We start from the raw sequence: 20,540 nt of genomic DNA on the forward strand, positions 1-20,540 counted from the left end.
CATTCTCTAAAGATATGCAAAGCCATGTTTTGAAATTTGATTTTTAATGTGCCCATTTTCCCTGATCTCTGCCTGTTGCTACTGTAACCAGCAATGGCAAGTCTTTTGAGCTTTCCAGTGCACATGAACTCCAAGGGTCACGGACCCAGTCAAACTGCTCAAAGGATGTTCACTGCACAAACATCTCCAACCTGCCCTGTTCCACAAATGAACGTCAGAGTATTTTCTACAGCACCCCGACAAAGTCTGATGGCACCCCAGGGTGCGTTGAGAAAGGCTGTATTAGAGTACTGTAAGAGTAATAGAAGTAATGAGGGTTAAGGTAAAAAAAATTATAATAATAATATTAATAATAACAGTTTAATAATAATGTTATAGTATAATATTAAGTATATGATTATTGTAAGTATTATAATAATACCCGTTGTTTGTACTTGGCTGAAGTTTGACTAGTGACTCTAATGGCGCTACTGCATGGAACCTACACGACTTGCCTCTGCTCTTTTGCTTTTCCACTGGCCAAATCTGGTCCTGGTCCCTGGAACCAGATACTTTTTCAGCCCCTGCTCATTTATGGTTCAATCCAAGCTGAGTAGGCACTAAATTAGTAAGCTAGAGAGACCTTACCATTACCCCAAGGTGTTTTGAAGAGGTTCAAACACTCCTTGGGTCCGTGGCCAATGAAATACTCCTGGAAAACAAGGAAAACTGATCTTTGAGAACTGGGGAGCAGAGCCATGTTTAGTTCATTCATTCATTCATTCATTCATTATCTGTAACCCTTATCCAGTTCAGGGTCGCGGTGGGTCCAGAGCCTAACTGGAATCATTGGGCGCAAGGCGGGAATACACCCTGGAGGGGGCGCCAGTCCTTCACAGGGCAACACACACTCACACCTACGGACACTTCTGAGTCGCCAAGCCACCTACCAACGTGTGTTTTTAGTAGCATTACACAACTTCAACATCAAATTCAACACAACATCAAATTCAAATAGGTACAGCCCAAAATAAAAGGTAGAGATACATTATTGTTCACTAAAGGTACAGTGTTAATGTACCTTTAAAATATACAACAGTAGTGTTAAAGTCCAGTTTTGTTCACATTGCATTCTCTCTCCAGTAGACGTGAATGTTTATAATCATTAAAAGGTACTGAAATTAACCCTTGATGGTACCACCACAGCAAAAGGTAAAAAAATTTGAAAAAGAAAAAAAGAATTCTGTTTCAACATATTGCCTTTGTACTATTTTCAGTTCAGTATGTGGTCTAAATTATTTACATCCTATTGCGTTTTTTTTTTTTTTACATTATGCCCAGTGTCCCAACTTTTTTTGTCTATGGAGACATTTTCTTAAAGACTTTTTTTTTTGTACCGTGTAAAAGGCGTGTACGGCATTGACCTATGCCGTATTCAAATGACTTGATTCAAATGTATAAATCATGTGCAGATGCTTTACATAAACACGGTGACTGGTGAAAGTAATTAAACTGAAAGGCAGTAATTATGTAATGATATAATTAATTATGTACAGATTTCAAAGTCAATATAATACACCACAGGTCTTTGGTGCATTCTGTTTTTCTCCATCTCTCTCTCTCTCTCTCTCTTTCTCTCTCTGTCTCTCTCTCACACACACACACACACACACACACACTGTAGGTTTCTTGGTTTAATCTGATACAATGTAAACTCACTGAAGTCACAGTGACAGTCTGAGAATCATTTTAGTGCCAAAGGGAGGAAACATGGGAAAACACATCTCCACACACACACACACACACACACATAATAACTCTTCTCTCTCCTTCTCCATGCGCCCGCAGGCAAGCCCTGTCCCCTCCTGTTGATTTATCTAATCATGTCCAGAAACTCTTTTAAAGGGAAACGTCCACCCTCCACTTTCCCAGGGTCCCCAGCCTGCAGGAAGCTCTCAAGAGCAGTGCTGCCAATCAGCACAGGAGAAGTCACCTGACATCACACACACACACACAGGTGGACAGTTCAGAGGACCACAAGACAGAAGTGAATTTCTGGGAAATAGTCCCTTCCACATGTTTAAGAGACATTACATGAGGAGATTATTCATAAAACAACTGTCATTGTATTTAGAATTCATGTAGAGTATAATGTAGGATACAATATAAAGGTCAGCAGAGGTCAGTTAAAAGTAATCCTGAATAACTTATCTGAAGTGCAAGGATATTATTATAATGTTTTTATTATTCTGGTCCTGCCTCTACACTTACCTCATGAAGGGCTCAGTAATGAGTGCATGGGTGGAATGCAGTATGTTAGTGCAGTAAAACGTAAAAACACGCAGTGCATTAATGCATTTGTGTATTAGTAGAACTGAAGCTGACACTTTCTCTCCTCATATCTAACAGATTTGGGGTCAGTGCAGAGTGTGTGCCTCTGAGGCTTTAGCTCAATAGCCCATTCCCCAATATTTATCCCTGTGTGCTTGGCCTATCTGTGGCTCTTATCATTCCGTTTGAAGTCTGTTTTAATATCCCCCAACTCTCTCTGAGTGCTCAAAATTAAAATATCCGCTCCTTCAATAGCATGGCCGAGCTCCAGGGGCCAAACCCACACGGCTAAGCAAATACAAAGAGCTCGCTGCGCAGATCTTGGCAGAAGGCACATGATCAGATATACAGTTTCAGAAAGCCAGTCGTGGAAATATGCGCAACCCGAGACAGGATCAACAAACACGTCCTCCATGTTCAGCCCAGATTAGAACGAGAGTCCTCCGTACTCGAATGCAAACAAACGGCTCTGTGTGTAGAGAACTGCATTTGGGACAATATTCACAATGACTACGACCTGCCTGCAGCTGAGATATGGAACATTGTGTCATCTACTTCTGATAGACTACAATATCATTTAACAAAAGACTACATGCAAAAAGAAAAGAAATTCTTTAGTGACTATTCATTAGTATTCATTCATTATCTGTAACCGCTTAACCAGTTCAGGGTCACGGTGGATCCAGAGCCTACGTGGAATCATTGGGCGTAAGGCAGGAACACACCCTGGAGGGGGTGCCAGTCCTTCACAGGGCAACACACACACACTGTTGAGTCGCCAATCCACCTACCAACATGTGTTTTTGGACTGTGGGAGGAAACCGGCGCACCAGGAGGAAACCCACGCGGACAAAGAGAGAACACACCAACTCCTCACAGACAGTCACCCGGAGCGGGAATCGAACCCACAACCTCCAGGTCCCTGGACTGTGTGACTGCGACACTAACCTGCTGCACTCTTTAGTGACTACTTATTTTTAAATATAGAGGATCAAACACTGACATTTTAGGGTTAAGAGGTGTCTATAAAAATGTCACACGAAAATGTTCTTGCTCTAGGATTACATTTTCATCCTTAGTCTCAACTGAAATGTAATATCAGTTCAAGAGAAATCTTGTTCAAATATAAAAATGATGATTATTAATGTTATTATATGTGTGTGGGTGTGTTAATAGTGTCTGTAGGCATTTGTCTTGCACATTTTTGAAGCAGGGCAGCAAAGGTGGCAATAATATCACTATTATCACACAGCTGCAGAGCTTCAGGGTCTTGGGTTTGTTAGCTACTTGCTTTGGGTCACTGTCTGTGAAGAGTTTGTTGTGTTCTTCCCGTGCCTTATCTGCACAGGTTTCCTCCAGGTGATCATGTTGGTACATTAGCTGAGCAAAACTGTGAATGACCTAGTGCCGGGTCCTGGCTGTATTCCTACCTGGCTCCAAACCCACTCCAAAACCTATTCAAGAGGAATTTGACAGAAAATTAATATTTTGGAGCACAATTTCTTTGTATTTGTATTTCTTTTGTAACCTTTTCATGTATGTAGTGTAATGAGAGACCAAACACACTTGGGTCTGAGTTTAAACCCAGTGTGACGGCCTGTGCTGTCCCCTGGCGGTTAAGAGATTTTAACACATGCAAAAAAATAATAAATAATTGAACTCTACGTGCTCAGTTTTTGTATTGATTTGTCGGTGAGCTGACATAAATACTATAAAATGTAATAAACACGTATACTCTAGTGCAAAACAAAATAATTTTTGATATTGTTGGTGTTAACAGGTTGATATTAATTTGAAATATATTTCCCGTCGTCCCCCGCGCTCGTTGCCATAGCGCTTGTGGCTGTAGCGTTATGGCGGTGAGTCCGACTCGGGTATTTTCGGCATTGATTCCGATCCGTGGCGGGCTGCGTGGACTACCGGAAGAATTAGCAACGAACTCCACGGATAAAGCGGGGTGTCCTCAGGAGCGGCGTCTGGAGGTGACCGGAAGTGCGGAGCTGAACTGTCCGCCGGACACAGCCGCTCTCACCGTCTCTGTCTCTAGCAACAAACCCAGCCACAAAGAGGCGCAGAGCAGCGTTAACAGGAGACTAGAGTATATCCTCCAAACCATCACACAACACGGAGTTAGAGTGAGTTTACTATTGTAGACAACACCCTCCAAACCACACAACCTATGTTGGAGTGAGTTTACTACTCAGTCTATCACACAACCTAGTTATCCAGTGAATTTGCTGCTGTAACACGTTACAAACCACCACAAAGCATGAAGTTTACTAGAATAATATTGTCCAAACCATGACACAATACGAGATCACCTTACTTTAAGCTCAATCATTGTATAGAACACAATGCTACTGCTCCACAGGTCAGTGCTGGGGGCTTGAGCTTGGTGAAGTTAGACTCATGTGTAGCTGATCCTGAGCATCCCATTGCATTCCATGTTATTTTTATGGACATTATACAAGATGTGCATGCATACCAGAACATCAGTGTCTACAGTGAAGGCAGCTTTAATGAACTGTATTCAACTTTTCCCTTTTTGACAGGAAGAGGACCTAGTTGTGACCAAATTCGTTCAGAGAGACGGGGATCTCTTTCGCATGCAAACTGAGGTTTGAGTACTTACATAACATGAGGAATTTAATACATAAATAAAGACATTAACACCAGCTTAGCAAAGATTTGTGTGTTTGTGTGTGTGTGTGTCTGTGTGTCTGTGTGTGAGACAGGTGAGTGGAGTGTTTTCAGATTTCAAAACAATGGAGTGTGTGCGCTCTGTGCTGATTGAAAAACTGGATAAAAGTGTGTGTGTTGGAGAGCCTCATTTCTCACACAGTGATGAATGTCTCAGTTTGTTAAGGTAAGTGAAACCTTTGTTTGTTTTAAATGTCCTCCATTAAACCATATAATCATAACCATACAGATCAATAGCTGTAGCTATATTAAAACAATAATTTTTATCTGAGAGCAGCACGGTGGTGCAGCAGGTACCTGGAGGTTGTGGGTTCGATTCCCGCTCCAGGTGACTGTCTGTGAGGAGTGTCTGTCTGTGTGGCAGTCTGTCTGACTGTCTGTGAGGAGTGTGTTCTCCCTGTGTCTGCGTGGGTTTCCTCCGGGTGACTGTCTGTGAGGAGTGTGGTGTGTTCTCCCTGTGTCCGCGTGGGTTTCCTCCGGGTGACTGTCTGTGAGGAGTTGGTGTGTTCTTCCTGTGTCTGCGTGGGTTTCCTCCGGGTGACTGTCTGTGAGGAGTTGGTGTGTTCTCCCTGTGTCCGCGTGGGTTTCCTCCAGGTGACTGTCTGTGAGAAGTGTGGTGTGTTCTCTCTGTGGCTGCGTGGGTTTCCTCCGGGTGACTGTCTGTGAGGAGTGTGGTGTATCCAAAAGTGTCCGTAGGTGTGATTGAATGTGTGTGTGTGTGTGTGTGTGTGTGTGTGTGTTGCCCTGTGAAGGACTGGTGCCCCATCCAGGGTGTATTCCTGCCTTGTGCCCAATGATTCCAGGTAGGCTCTGGACCCACCGCGACCCTGAACTGGATAAGGGTTACAGATAATGAATGAATTAATTTTTATGTGAAGATTTTTTATAACTTCAGTCAGATGGTAAATATATATTTTTTTTCTTTTTCCACACCATTACAATTTTCAAAGAACGTTCATTTAGCTGTTTTTTTTTTTAAATATGCACCCTCCTCTGTCTGTGTGTTATAGTCTTGAACGATTTCAATTCATGCCATAAATACTATCAGTGACTATACGCCCTACTGCAACCAACTCAGACCTTTACCCTGGCAATAAGCATTAGCCAAATTAAACCACAAACGGATGATCACTTGGTGACTGCATGTCTCATAACAACTGTTAAATTAAACTGTAAATTATGTAATCTACACCTACTTAAGCCAATATTTACTGTAGAGTTTTTAAAAACTGTGTCCACACCTACCTTCTTGTTCTACCTCATAGGTGTCAGACCTGAGACAGTAGCTCCTCTGTTGCTGCAGTTTTTGATGATAGTTCTCTAGTCCTTCATGGTTGGTCACTGGACATATTTTTGTTTGGTGGACTATTCTCAGTCCAGCAGTGACCCTGAGGGGTTTAACAACTCCTGCAGCACTGCTGTGTCTGATCCACTCGTACCTGCACAACTCTAACTAACACACCACCCAAATCATACCTGCACTAGTCCTATTGGGGTCCTGACAATTGAACAAGGGTACAAACGAGCATGCAGCGCAACAGCTGGACTACAGTCGGACATTTTAGAACTGCAAAGTGCTCCTGTATGGTGAGTGGAGCTGAGAGAATGGACACTGAGTGTAGGTGGTCACAATATTCTGACATGACTGTGTATGGCTACAAATGCCTAAGTATCGGTAGAGCTAGAACATTGGATTTTCCCCACCACAACTCCGTAAAAACAGGGACATGACAGCAGGGGGTTGAGTGTTAGGTTTTCACAGGCTACCATTGAGGTTTGTGTGGTGAACCTAATCCTCAAAGGGGAAATGCACACAACTTTGGAGTGCAGTGAACATATCCAAGGACAAATAGAGAGTGCAACCTCAGATCCTTATTGATTTGTTTGTGAGAAGACCTTTAAACTGTTCCTTTTAATTGAACACATTTTATACACATATATATAATGCAGTGTTTTATGCCTTCTGCAGAAGACGAGTGTTTGTGGCAGCTGTGGAGACAGCCCGCTTCAAAGCAAAGGATGTGTGTAATGTGCTGGGACAGGCTCTGGGGCGCCCCCTACTGGTGCGAGAAGAGGAAACCCGGGAGTGGACCTACGGCCAACAAGATGGTGTGGCTGTCCCTTTAACGCTACAGCAGAAAGTAGGCCAAACGGCTGTGTGCGCATCATCACGAGTTTTTGTAACATTCGAGCTGAGGCCTAAAGACATCACAAGGAAGAAGTTCTGAAGTAAATGCTCACGGTGGGAGTCTTGTGTAGACTCTGATCTTGACATGATTCTGTGGCTTAAGGTGAATCCGGTGGTTTGGTTGAAAAATGTCTTCAGGTTTTATCTTTAGCCCAAATTTAGGGCCATAAAGTTATACCCTAGTGTTGAGGGACCGATGTGGCTAACAAATCAGAGAGGCTAATAGCCACAGCGCAGAGCTAATAATAGCATTAGCAGTCAGTGTTTCAGCCTGAATGTTGTTTACACTGTTGGATATTTTTGTGTCAATGACAAATCATTTTAACCTAATCATTCTAGATATATTTTAAAACAAGAATGTTTTACTGCTTTTAAAATGGTGTAATTTTAGAACAATAATAAAAATCTTAAGTGACACAATCACATTAATACAAATATTTTATTATATTCTTAAATTCAAAGCAATTCTACAAACAAAACGCAAGGGAATGAGCAAAACAATTACATCAATGATTCTTTATCAAAGAGAGGGAGGACAGCTCTTAAGTATAAATGCGAAAACATGATGTACATGAGAAACTTCATCCACCAGCCACAGTTTTCTCAAATTCTTAGGAACAATCTTTAAAATACTGTGCTTTCTTTTTCCCCGTAACGTTTTATTGTTTGATTTATTGTTTCTAAGAGAGACTTAGAAACAGTCCTCTCTGCTATTCGATGATCATGGTCCTTAAAGACACCTCCTTTATGCTCAGTTATGCAAACTGTAACATGGAAACAATGCGAGAAACTGAAATAAATGCAATACATGAACACTTCACCCAACAACCTCTGACGTACACATTGCCCAGCTGTTCTCTCTCTGTTTTTGTGTGTTTTAACTGTTTAATTTTCATTACTGGGACATAATCTTGAAACACTGTTGGTATCTTCAAAAACATTTAAAAATACAATACTTTTTTACTTCATACACGGATCACATGAACTGCATTGTCCTGAATCACATTCTCCAAAAGCAGTGAATTAAGTAGCTCCACACTGGTAATTAACCGACTAGAAAGTCTCATTCTATCAGTTGGTGCTTCGTTTGATTGTCAGTCTTTCAATGAATAGCAATGCCCAGTATATGTCCAAAGGTTTGTAGAAGTCCTGTATAATTTGAGATGCTGATAGTGGACATGGAGCTTATGTTCACTATGCCCAATGCTAATTCTAGGCAAGATTGATTCAAATCTCCCCATGGAAATAGGCTGTGGAGCAGTGGAACTGTGTCCTCTGGAGGGATGGAGCTCCACTGTTCTCACTAACGTTGCCATGTCCTCATCCTTACATTAACATCTAGTCTAAAGCCTTCCCAGATGAGTAAAGACATTAATGTCAGCAGAACCCAACTTTATACCCTTGCCTTTGAAATAATTCTTAGCGTCTACAAACCTTTGGTCACATATTTAAAGTCTATGGCAGAGGTAGGAAACTGTTTGATTTCTACCTGGATTCTTCATGTAATGAAATTAAAGCAATGCCACATTAATATCCCTGCAGTCCCAAATCAAACCACCTTAAGAGCCCTGTAAGCAAGATTTCTAAATGTTTGCAGCCCAGTTCATGGAGTAAGAGACTCGAGAACTGGCTTTTAAGCAGCAGTGTAAAGTGACTGAGTGCTAACTCGAAACACCGGTCCACTACTGAGAACAACTTCCACACCATCATAGTGGGAGTACAGTAGTGTCCTGTTTGTTATTCTCCATCTGTCAGTCTTCAGGATAAATCTCTTTCAGCCAGTCCTGCATCACAAATCTATTCCCATCGAAGTGATAGAAATAGTTATCCAGAGTGGGGATTTCTGGCTGCAGAATGAAACGGCATTAAAAAAGTAATTCCCGAATAAAGTGTAAATTTAAGAATGTAAAATTTGTAGTACAATAGAGAATATTTACAATTACAAGCATATCCAATGCAGTAGTGTATATAGTACTTATGCAAGTAAGAGAGACAGAAGGATGAATTTCTGTGTACCTCATATCCCTGAACCAGATGGATTGCATTCTGGGGCAGGTATCCAATCATCAGTGAGGAGTCGTTAGGTCCACTGAACAGAACCCTGTAGTGTGGAGTGTCCTTCAGTCTGTTCACCTACATAGGAATGAAAACATTAATTCATTCATTATCTGTAAGCGCTTATCCAGTTCAGGGTCACGGTGGGTCCAGAGCCTACCTGGAATCATCGGGCGCAAGGCGGGAATACACCCTGGAGGGGGCGCCAGTCCTTTACAGGGCAACACACACTCAGACACTCATGCACACCTACGGACACTCTTGAGTCACCAATCCACCTACCAATGTGTGTTTTTGGACTGTGGGTGGAAACCGGAGCACCCGGAGGAAACCCACGCGGACACAGGGAGAACACACCACACTCCTCACAGACAGTCACCCGGAGGAAACCCACGCAGACACAGGGAGAACACACCACACTCCTGACAGACAGTCGCCCGGAGGAAACCCACGCAGACACAGGGAGAACACACCACACTCCTCACAGACAGTCACCCGGAGGAAACCCACGCAGACACAGGGAGAACACACCACACTCCTGACAGACAGTCACCCGGAGGAAACCCACGCAGACACAGGGAGAACACACCACACTCCTCACAGACAGTCGCCCGGAGGAAACCCACGCAGACACAGGGAGAACACACCACACTCCTCACAGACAGTCACCCGGAGGAAACCCACGCAGACACAGGGAGAACACACCACACTCCTGACAGACAGTCACCCGGAGGAAACCCACGCAGACACAGAGAGAACACACCACACTCCTGACAGACAGTCGCCCGGAGGAAACCCACGCAGACACAGGGAGAACACACCACACTCCTCACAGACAGTCGCCCGGAGGAAACCCACGCAGACACAGGGAGAACACACCACACTCCTCACAGACAGTCACCCGGAGGAAACCCACGCAGACACAGGGAGAACACACCACACTCCTCACAGACAGTCACCCGAAGCGGGACTTGAACCCACAACCTCTAGGTCCCTGGAGCTGTGTAACTGCGACACCAACCTGCTGCGCAGCTGATAGATAAATACAATTAAAATAAACAAAAGCCAAACTGATAAGAATATGCTAATCCAAATCAAATGTGGAAGTCTTTTTTTTTGTGCTTTCAATAATGCAGTACTTGGATTTTAAACCAAGTTTTGGAACATAATCTGCCAGATATTCTGGGATGTTTGTAGGTTCTAATCCATCAAGAGATATTTAAACCAACATAAATGGAAATATTTAAAAGGAGACGGGCAGCTGGTGTAATGAAGCAAAAACACATCTTATATGCTCTCTTTTTGTGTGTGTTAATGCTCTAGCTGCAGTGTTCTGAACAAGCTTTAGTCTGTCAGCTGTGGTTTTTGGTAAACCAGTGAATAGCACATTACAGTAGTCTAGTCACAAAGAAAACAAAAGCAGGGATCAACTTCTCATCATCCTGCAGTCTGAGAAAATGTCCAACTCGTATAATATTTTTTTAAAAGAACACTGTCAGATTTGGTATTTTTGCACCTACCCTCCTCCAAATAGTTCCATAGTGCAGTTTCTGCAGTGCCGAGCCCAGAGTAGCAATGGCAGAGGCTCTATTCTCCCTATTATAGGTTAGTGGAGCATCAGTGAGAGATTGCTGCTTTTCTCACAATGTCATTGTGAAATTAAAAAGTAAGAATGGAGTCTTTTGATGGTGGAACCCATTCCTAATTCTTTTAAAACTTTTCTCTCCATGTCATTACCAATTATAAGAATTTCTGTTTTTCCTTTGTTTAATTAAAAATAGTATTAATCCACTCCATTGGACAAACAAGTTGTTATTTTATTTAAAGCACTTGAACCATTTTGTTCCACAAAAATTTACAGTTGGCTATCATCAGCACAGCTGTAACTTCATGCTTTTTTCAGAAATACACCAGCCTTCTTCAGCCTAGTCTCTCTGCCTCATCTGTCGTGTATGACTCTAGACAGTGATTTTAATGTGTTTCCCCTGTAACAAAAGCTACTGGGACAGTCACCCGGAGGAAACCCATGCGGACACAGGGAGAACACACCACACTCCTCACAGACAGTCACCCGGAGGAAACCCACGCAGACACAGGGAGAACACACCACACTCCTCACAGACAGTCACCCGGAGGAAACCCACGCAGACACAGGGAGAACACACCACACTCCTCACAGACAGTCACCTGGAGGAAACCCACGCAGACACAGGGAGAACACACCACACTCCTCACAGACAGTCACCCGGAGCGGGAATCGAACCCACAACCTCCAGGCCCCTGGAGCTGTGTGACTGCGACACTACCAGGATCAGGAACAGCACCTCTGAGCGAGCTTAGTGTTTCACTCAAGATAAAGGAACATGGTGCAAGGGAGAGATAAAATGTGATTTTAGAGGCAGGGAAAAGACATTACATTCTGATAAGATTATAGAAAAACAAGAATTTTGTTTTTCAAAAGAAGTGATATGATGAGTTATGCATTATGCCCAAGCACATGAACTAAAACAATAAAACACATTCATTTTGATTTGCAGGTTGACTACTATCTGGAGAGATTAGTCTCAAAATACTTTACAAATGCATAAATGTTAATCCACAAATAAAACACAAGTCACAAATATGTTTCACTCTTCACAAATGAATACATGTGTTTAGTTTTCATAGATATATCACAATTTTATGCGAAAATAAATACATTTGTTTAAATTTAAATATGCAAATAAAGTTGAAGTTTCGAATTTAAAATTTATTTGTAAACTGTAGAATCTGCGTTTGTGGATCTAGTCACTAGTCACAGTGGCCAGCAGGCGAACAAACCACCGCTAGGTGTCGCTGTTGTTTTAGGACGTGGGGGGACAACTTAAATGGAGACGCATTTGCGCAACTTTTAATGTGGAAGTTTGAACAAAAAGCCGCTGAATTCAGCTTCATATCACAGACAGTTAGGAGCTGGGGATCACTGGGGATTGCTTTTGAAGGTGCCCTAAATTTAACGACGTTAAAATCCTACAGAACTTCCCTAATTTTGCTGCAGACTAGGGTTGTCAAATAAAATACGTTAAAATCATCCCGTATTTGGACGGAATCCGTGTTGTTTATTGGACTGATATGTTTCGTAATTTTGAGATTGGATTGTTAAAACAGGTGATTTGTTTCAGACAGATACCCCAAGGCTCCGAAACAGAATATGCGCTTCTCATTGGTCATCACTTTTATTTAGCCAATCAGCAGCCAGAGTTAGCTGTTTATCATTTACTGCATCAGCCAATGGAGTCACAGTCCCGCCTACAGGGGGTTGTTTCGCTGTGGCCCTGAGAGCAACAGGTCAGTCCTGAGACACTGGGGGAAACAACAGTGACACCTAGCGGTGGCTTGTTCGCCTGCTGGCCACACTTGTGGATCAGGCTGCATTTGTATTTGGATCCGGTGAAATGCCAAAGGAAAGTCTCAAAATCCAAAAACCCGTGAGAGGAAATAAACAAATGCATGTCACGGAAAACACGGGAGTCATTTGATCCACAAACGCAGATTCTACATTTTACAAATACATTTTAAATTCGAGACTTTGACTTTACAAATATATTCAATGTAAATTTAAAGAAATGTATTTATTTTCGCAAAAAAATGTGATATCTATGAAAAACAAAAACAAATGTATTTATGAATGTAACTGTATTTATACAAATTGCAGACTGTGAGAGACAGATTGGGATGTGTTCATTTGTGAACAGTTAAACATATGTGACTTTAACATTTACGCATTTGTAAAGTATTTTGAGACTAATTACAGTATTATTATTTAAACAGATGTAGATACAGATTGAAAAATGTAACCTCTGGAAAACTTATGTTGTTTACTGTGTGTGTCTGTGTTAGACAAACCTCAGAGTCTGTCATTTGTTTCCTCTTGATCCACTCCGGTGGAACTCGCAGTCCAGTGTCCCAGCCCACTACTACCCCTACCATGCGATTCTGTGTCTCCATGACAACCTCCCCAACACGGTGCAGCACATATTCTGGCCTGGGGCTACGGCGCTCGTCTGAGACTTCAGAGAGAGAGCGCGACACGCACACGCGCACACACACGCGCACACACACGCGCACACACACACACACACACACGCGCACACACACACACACACACACACACACACACACACACAAAAAAGAAAGCAAAGTTCAATACCTTGCTATTTTTATGCCTTTCCTAAAAGTGACCTGCAGGAATAACTGAGCTGTATTAAATTTGAACAGATGTGAATTGCTAAACTCCTTTGTCAAACCGCAATTAAACATTTTTGTGAATTACATCTTTTTAGAAGTACAATGTCTGATGATTGATGAATGAGATATTGTTCTGTGGAATGCTTGGTGCCTATAACCACCACTGTTTCTCATTTCAGACTTCTCTGTCTGATCTTTTAAGATCTCGATCAGTTTAAATATGCAGAAAATTCAGCTTGAATCTGACAGGTGTACTGCAATGCCATGACTTCTGCAGATGACAAACTGGGGATCCAAACTGGACGATCAAGACAAATTACTGCAGGGTGTTAGAAATAAGTCCTATCACCACGGCCAGACTTTTTTTCAGTTTGTGTAGCTAGACTCTACATGTCATACCATTAATATACCCACAAAGACTAAATGGCCAGATGTTTGTAAAGTGTTTATTTGTAGCCTGTGTAGAATTAGAATTACTTGTTTGGGGGGGGGGGCACGGTGGTGCAGCAAGTACTGTCGCAGTCACATAGCTCCAGGGGCCTGGAGGTTGTGGGTTCGAGTCCTGCTCCGGGTGACTGTCTGTGAGGAGTGTGGTGTGTTCTCCCTGTGTCTGTGTGGGTTTCCTCCGGGTGACTGTCTGTGAGGAGTGTGGTGTGTTCTCCCTGTGTCTGTGTGGGTTTCCTCCGGGTGAATGTCTGTCAGGAGTGTGGTGTGTTTTCCCTGTGTCGCCGTGGGTTTCCTCTGGGTGTTCCGGTTTCCTCCCACAGTTCAAAAACACAGGTGAATGTGTGTGTGTGTGTTGCCCTGTGAAGGACTGGCGCCCCCTCCAGGGTGTATTCCTGCCTTGCGCCCAATGATTCCAGGTAGGCTCTGGACCCACCGTGACCCTGAACTGGATAAACGGTTACAGATAATGAATGAATGAATGAATCACTTTATTGGCCACAGTGCTTGCACACAGAGGAATTTGTTTTCCGCATTTAACACAATCCTAGGAGGCGGTGAGCACACATACCCGGAGTGGTGGGCAGCCTTAGCCATGGCGCCCGGGGAGCGGTTGGGGGTTGGATGCCTTGCACAAGGGCACATCAGTCATGAGCTGCCGGCTCTGGGGATCAAACTGGCAACCTTCCGGTTAAACGCCCAATTCCCTAACAACAGCTGTAACCTTCATAGGAAAGCATGAAACAAAATGGGATGCTCTGGAGCAGCTGCACATGAGCCTAATGTTACTATGCTCCATCTCCAGCATGGACTACATGGGCAGTGGAGCAATGAATCTGTTCTCTGGACTGTTGGAGCTCCAGCCTTTGGGATAAAATGGACTGGATGGAGTTTATGATCCAGATTTTATTTCACTTTTGACTTAATGCCTTCAAATATATTTTAGCCTAAAGCCTAAAGTGTGAACACGAAAAAGATCCCCTTCATTTCTCTAGAAATTGTGCCGGTGTTGTCATTTGAGTCTTAATTCTGGCCCGCTGCTCTGCGGTAGAAAACACAGGAGCTAAACAGACAGTTATTTATAGAACAGAAGGTCTTCAGGGACTCTGTCAGTTTCATATGAAACTGTTTGAATTTGTTATGACAAATTTATGGAGGGGGGCAGGGGGGGTGTACATTTCTGAGGAATTATGATTCGAACACAGTCAGGTTGAAATGAACTGTGGTAATATTTAGAGATGAAGGACTGGGTTTACAATCATATATTTGAATAAAAGGGGACTTCACTTGCCCAGCAGAGGTACTCGGTTATGCCTGAGTTAATATGGAATGCACCTTTAGTACGTGTAAAAAAAAAAAAAAAAACATCAGCTCACTATTTTTTGTTGAATACAGTATGTGTAAGTCTATAGACACTCGCTCATACCTACGGACACTTTTGAGTCGCCAATCCACCTACCAACGTGTGTTTTTGGACTGTGGGAGGAAACCGGAGCACCCGGAGGAAACCCACGCAGACACAGAGAACACACCACACTCCTCACAGACAGTCACCCGGAGGAAACCCACGCAGACACAGAGAGAACACACCACTCTCCTCACAGACAGTCACCCGGAGGAAACCCACGCAGACACAGGGAGAACACAACACACTCCTCACAGACAGTCACCCGGAGGAAACCCACGCAGACACAGGGAGAACACACCACTCTCCTCACAGACAGTCACCCGGAGGAAACCCACGCAGACACAGGGAGAACACACCACACTCCTCACAGACATTCACCCGGAGGAAACCCACGCAGACACAGAGAGAACACACCACACTCCTCACAGACAGTCACCCGGAGGAAACCCACGCAGACACAGAGAGAACACACCACATTCCTCACAGACAGTCACCCAGAGCGGGACTCAAACCCACAACCTCCAGGCCCCTGGAGCTGTGTGACTGCGACACCTACCTGCTGCGCCACCGTGCCGCCCATTCAGTATTCAGTTCGTTCTATATTTAATATAATTATAAAATATAATACCATATTTTAAAATTCCAAAAATGAACCGACACAAATTGTTTTTACACCATCGTGTGATAACGTACCTCCGAAGTAGCCCTGCTCATTACTGTGCATTAGCATCTCCAGCTCAAAAGCCTCCTGCATCATCTGACCAATCTCCTGCTCCTGACCACCTAAAAACCTGAGGGACACACACACGGACACGACTTGGCACAGGGTCTCTCTCAGGTCCTGGAGAGTCAAAACCTGGCAAACCTGGTTTAAAATCCTAAAGGCTTTGGTCAACAGCGGATGGGCTTAGGACTCTTTTTCATAAAACTAATTTAAATAGATGCTTGGCTTACGGAATGCTGGACATCCAGGAACTCAGCCACTCCACCCACACTGATACGTTTAGGTACGATTTCCTCAAATGTTCCCACATGTCAAGGATTCTGAACCAGACGAGAGAGAAGGGTAAATGGAGCACTGTGCAGTCAGAAGCCTTGTATTTAATATCCACCCAAACCAGAAATTAAATATATTTTCAGAAAATTAGATATAGAAAGACGAAAGTCCAAATTGACTATTTGTGTTTCCTCATGTCTATCTGTATGTTGTTAGGTCTTTGCAGGAAATAAATGTTCATTCAACATCAAGATTGTGACATCATGAGGATGACTGAACATTTGATTGGTTCCATATGATTGCTTTCAGTGTGTTTACTGTAAAAAGGAGTGTAATTGTATTAACCCTTGTGTGGCGAGGTTGCGCTGTGCTGCAGTTCCACTGGTCCACTTGCTGAGCAGATACTGAACAGGAACAGTAGACAACAACAGTGCCACCTGTAGCACTGTGCTCAGCTGAGGCATCTCTTCACCTGCTGCACAACATTCACGCAGAACAAGATCACCAGTGCACACATGATGACTGTCTAACAATAAAGGAAACACATATCCCAGGTTTTCGTTCTTGTTTAAGTTTGAATTTTTCTACATCAGTGGAACAGAAGAGACATTCTTTGAATCCATTCGCAGACCACCCCCTAAAGTTGTGATCAACTACTTTTAATCACTAATGTTCTCCCTGTGTCCGTGTGGGTTACCTCCGGGTGACTGTCTGTGAGGAGTGTGGTGTGTTCTCTCTGTGTCTGCGTGGGTTTCCTCCGGGTGACTGTCTGTGAGGAGTGTGGTGTGTTCTCTCTGTGTCTGCGTGGGTTTCCTCCGGGTGACTGTCTGTGAGGAGTGTGGTGTGTTCTCTCTGTGTCTGCGTGGGTTTCCTCTGGGTGACTGTTTGTGAGGAGTGTGGTGTGTTCTCCCTGTGTCTGCGTGGGTTTCCTCTGGGTGACTGTCTGTGAGGAGTGTGGTGTGTTCTCCCTGTGTCTGCGTGGGTTTCCTCTGGGTGACTGTCTGTGAGGAGTGTGGTGTGTTCTCCCTGTGTCTGCGTGGGTTTCCTCTGGGTGACTGTCTGTGAGGAGTGTGGTGTGTTCTCCCTGTGTCTGCGTGGGTTTCCTCTGGGTGACTGTCTGTGAGGAGTGTGGTGTGTTCTCCCTGTGTCTGCGTGGGTTTCCTCTGGGTGACTGTCTGTGAGGAGTGTGGTGTGTTCTCCCTGTGTCTGCGTGGGTTTCCTCTGGGTGACTGTCTGTGAGGAGTGTGGTGTGTTCTCCCTGTGTCTGCGTGGGTTTCCTCTGGGTGACTGTCTGTGAGAAGTGTGATGTGTTCTCTCTGTGTCTGCATGGGTTTCCTCCGGGTGACTGTCTGTGAGGAGTGTGGTGTGTTCTCCCTGTGTCTGCGTGGGTTTCCTCTGGGTGACTGTCTGTGAGGAGTGTGGTGTGTTCTCCCTGTGTCTGTGTGGGTTTCCTCCGGGTGACTGTCTGTGAGGAGTGTGGTGTGTTCTCCCTGTGTCTGTGTGGGTTTCCTCCGGGTGACTGTCTGTGAGGAGTGTGGTGTGTTCTCCCTGTGTCTGCGTGGGTTTTCTCTGGGTACTCCGGTTTCCTCCCACAGTTCAAAAACACATGTTGGTAGGTGGATTAGCGACTCAAAAGTGTCTGTAGGTGTGAATGAGTGAGTGTGTGTGTGTTGCCCTGTGAAGGACTGGCGTCCCCTCCAGGGTGTGTTCCTACCTTGCGCCCAATGATTCCAGGTAGGCTCTGGACCCACCGCGACCCTGAACTGGATAAGCGCTTACAGATAATGACTGAATGAATTATAAAAGACAACAGTGAACCTACATCCATCTCTGATGTTAAACACCTTCGTTTGTCTTCTTCATTAGTCAGATATTACAGGCCTGGAAAGCTCACAGCCCTTTTCATAAATTCATTGATATAATTTATATTAAGACGTGCTTTTGTGCAACACCCAAAGTAATGTAGGCCAAAGAAATATGATTAAAAACTACATTTAAGTAATAAAAGTTCAAACCTTAAAACCCCACACTTGAACTAAACTTCCAGAGGGGTCAGAGCAGTTAAAACTAACTGTGGGGAAAAAATTATTTACTTTCTGTGCTTTAATAAGTCACCTCTGTCAACTCTATGATCCAGTTTTTCAGTGTAGAGAAAAACTAGAACTCAGAACTGATATATATACCTCCTTAAAGGGGAAGTCCTAAGGGATACATCCACAAATATTAAATAGTGCAATGGCTAAGACGTTAACAAAGTCACCCAGAGCGTGTTAATGTGAACTACTCGATTTTAAACAACTCCAAGGAGTCAGAAAGCTGTCTGTTGCTGATTCGTCAAACAATTGAGTCTGCAAGACCCTCTACCATTTCCCACCAGAACATTCTGGAAACGTCTTTACGAGTTTTAAAGCTCGGTGGAGTTCCTCTTTAAAACAGGAACAGGATTTAAAATCGTTAATAACAAGGAGGAACACAGAACTGGGAATATCCCGCTCCTCAGCTGCGAAATAGTAACAGCACATAATCTTCTGAACTGGGAAAGCACTCAAACAACGTAAAGTGAACAGAAGGGAGAGAAGAGAAAGAGCACGCGGCGTGAGGAAGCACAGAGGTCTTACCTGCTGTAACAGGTGCACGAGTTAAACTGAACTACTGCACGAAGAGCGAGCGCCCGTCCCTCTCGATGAACTGACTGTGAGCCGGATTTCGTCGCGTGGCGCCAATGAACACCCATAACACGTCCCCTCACGCGCTCTTTAAAACTCGTTCGTTATATTTGCATAGACTGAAGGTTTCGGTTCTGCACCTGCCCCCGGTGCGTGCACAAACACACACACGCCACACCAATCGCAGTGGCCCACGAGAGCGTAGTTGTGCGTGTCTCGCGCCGCCACGTCAGGGCTGCACGCGGATATTGTTTACAAGGTGCAGTTACAGCGGACCGCCAGCAGAGGGGGGGCGTTCTCCACCAAATAAACACAGGCCGGACACACTGCCGGTCAGTTCTACAGCACTGTTCCGCCGTACTGCAGTGTAACTTTCAGTAAAGTCACACTTAAACACGCTGTATGTGTTACAGAGCCTTCACAAAAAATACTGAACACAAAATGTGGTGTTTTTCTGTATAGTATTCATTCTTACAGCAATTCTATATATAAATTCATTCTGGATGTTTTCTCTGCCTCTAAAGATCCCCGGGGGCCTTATAAGACCATGAGACTAAACTTGCTGTGTACGAGGGACGTCTCTACATTAGTATTTCTGACTCTGTCATGTGTCCAAAACGGAGAACGTTCACATCAAACTACTCCCAATGACCTTGTTTACATGTCAGCCATTTTATTTTACTGGAATGGTTATCTGTGTATTGTTTTCTCCACAGTGTGGATTCAGTGCTTTGTTTGTATCCGTTCTACTTGTTTAAAGCTTCATAGATTCATTTTACTCCAAAAAAAGACCCCAAATACAGAGTAAAAACAAGTACTAAATAATAGTTTATACACTGTGAAAAACGGGACAGGGCAGGAGTTCCAAGCTGGAGCTCATTACCACGAAGACTCCATGTCTGCTCTGCATTTTCTTATTTTTTTTTTTAAACTGAGCTAAAAACCTACCCCTTCTTTCAGCACTTCTCCTCTGTCATAAGTGTATTTGTGTTAATAATATTCTCTCTTTACCTAAAGTAAATTCATTCATCATTCATGTATCTTCTATAAATACTTCATACTCTTCAGGGTCTCTGTGGATCCAGAAATACACCAAGGACAAGGCTAATTGATTAAAAGCTTAAGCATTTTAAAATGTGCTAGGAAAACGTCCCCAAAGGTAGTTACCTAGAGCGCTAAAGCTACTGAAGCTACAAACTGTAAAAAAAAAAAAAAGTGATCTCAACTCTAGTTGAAGTTTAATGTATTTGTATCAACATTGATACAAATCAGCTTTGTAGTGAAGCATGTCCAGCCTTACAAGGAACACAGAGAACCCCACATATAGCATAAACATGTCTTAAGGAAGCCAGACTATCAAAGAAAACTGCTCATCAACATTAAAAATTCTAGGGGAAGTCCATCTCATTACTTCAATGTATTAGTGCAGAAGGAAAAAAGGCTGTCCAGTAAACAAGGAACGTCCCTGGACGTTCAAAATAGGTCTAAAGGTAGTCTGTCCGTCAAGGACATATTTTAAACGTCAATGGACGTCCAAAATCCATC

The 20,540-nt window shown here is 43.5% G+C and overlaps 2 protein-coding genes across 3 annotated transcripts; one reads left to right on the top strand and one right to left on the bottom strand.

Annotated features, from left to right (window-relative positions):
- Positions 1-4,140: 4,140 nt before the first annotated feature.
- irak1bp1 (interleukin-1 receptor-associated kinase 1 binding protein 1) lies at positions 4,141-7,628 on the top strand. Its single transcript, XM_066672995.1, has 4 exons — positions 4,141-4,445; positions 4,863-4,928; positions 5,046-5,176; positions 6,980-7,628. The coding sequence occupies exons 1-4, from the start codon at positions 4,164-4,166 to the stop codon at positions 7,236-7,238; spliced, it is 738 nt and encodes a 245-aa protein (XP_066529092.1). The 5' UTR covers positions 4,141-4,163; the 3' UTR covers positions 7,239-7,628.
- A 476-nt stretch (positions 7,629-8,104) lies between these two features.
- Positions 8,105-19,251, bottom strand: si:dkey-261l7.2 (uncharacterized protein LOC569751 homolog). Of its 2 annotated transcripts, none has more exons than XM_066672997.1 (7): positions 18,948-19,251; positions 16,675-16,801; positions 16,287-16,376; positions 16,026-16,123; positions 13,139-13,302; positions 9,215-9,331; positions 8,105-9,045 (listed from the first exon to the last, which is right to left on the bottom strand). In XM_066672997.1, exons 2-7 carry the CDS (start codon positions 16,791-16,793, stop codon positions 8,950-8,952), a joined length of 684 nt encoding a protein of 227 aa, XP_066529094.1. In that variant the 5' UTR covers positions 16,794-16,801; positions 18,948-19,251; the 3' UTR covers positions 8,105-8,949. The 2 variants fall into 2 exon arrangements, with proteins under 2 accessions (XP_066529094.1, XP_066529093.1); XM_066672996.1 differs by having other exon boundaries at positions 16,675-16,804; positions 18,948-19,250.
- Between the last annotated feature and the right edge of the window lie 1,289 nt (positions 19,252-20,540).

Source organism: Hoplias malabaricus, chromosome 5 (assembly GCF_029633855.1).
Source record: "Hoplias malabaricus isolate fHopMal1 chromosome 5, fHopMal1.hap1, whole genome shotgun sequence".
In the NCBI taxonomy this organism is placed as follows: domain Eukaryota; kingdom Metazoa; phylum Chordata; class Actinopteri; order Characiformes; family Erythrinidae; genus Hoplias; species Hoplias malabaricus.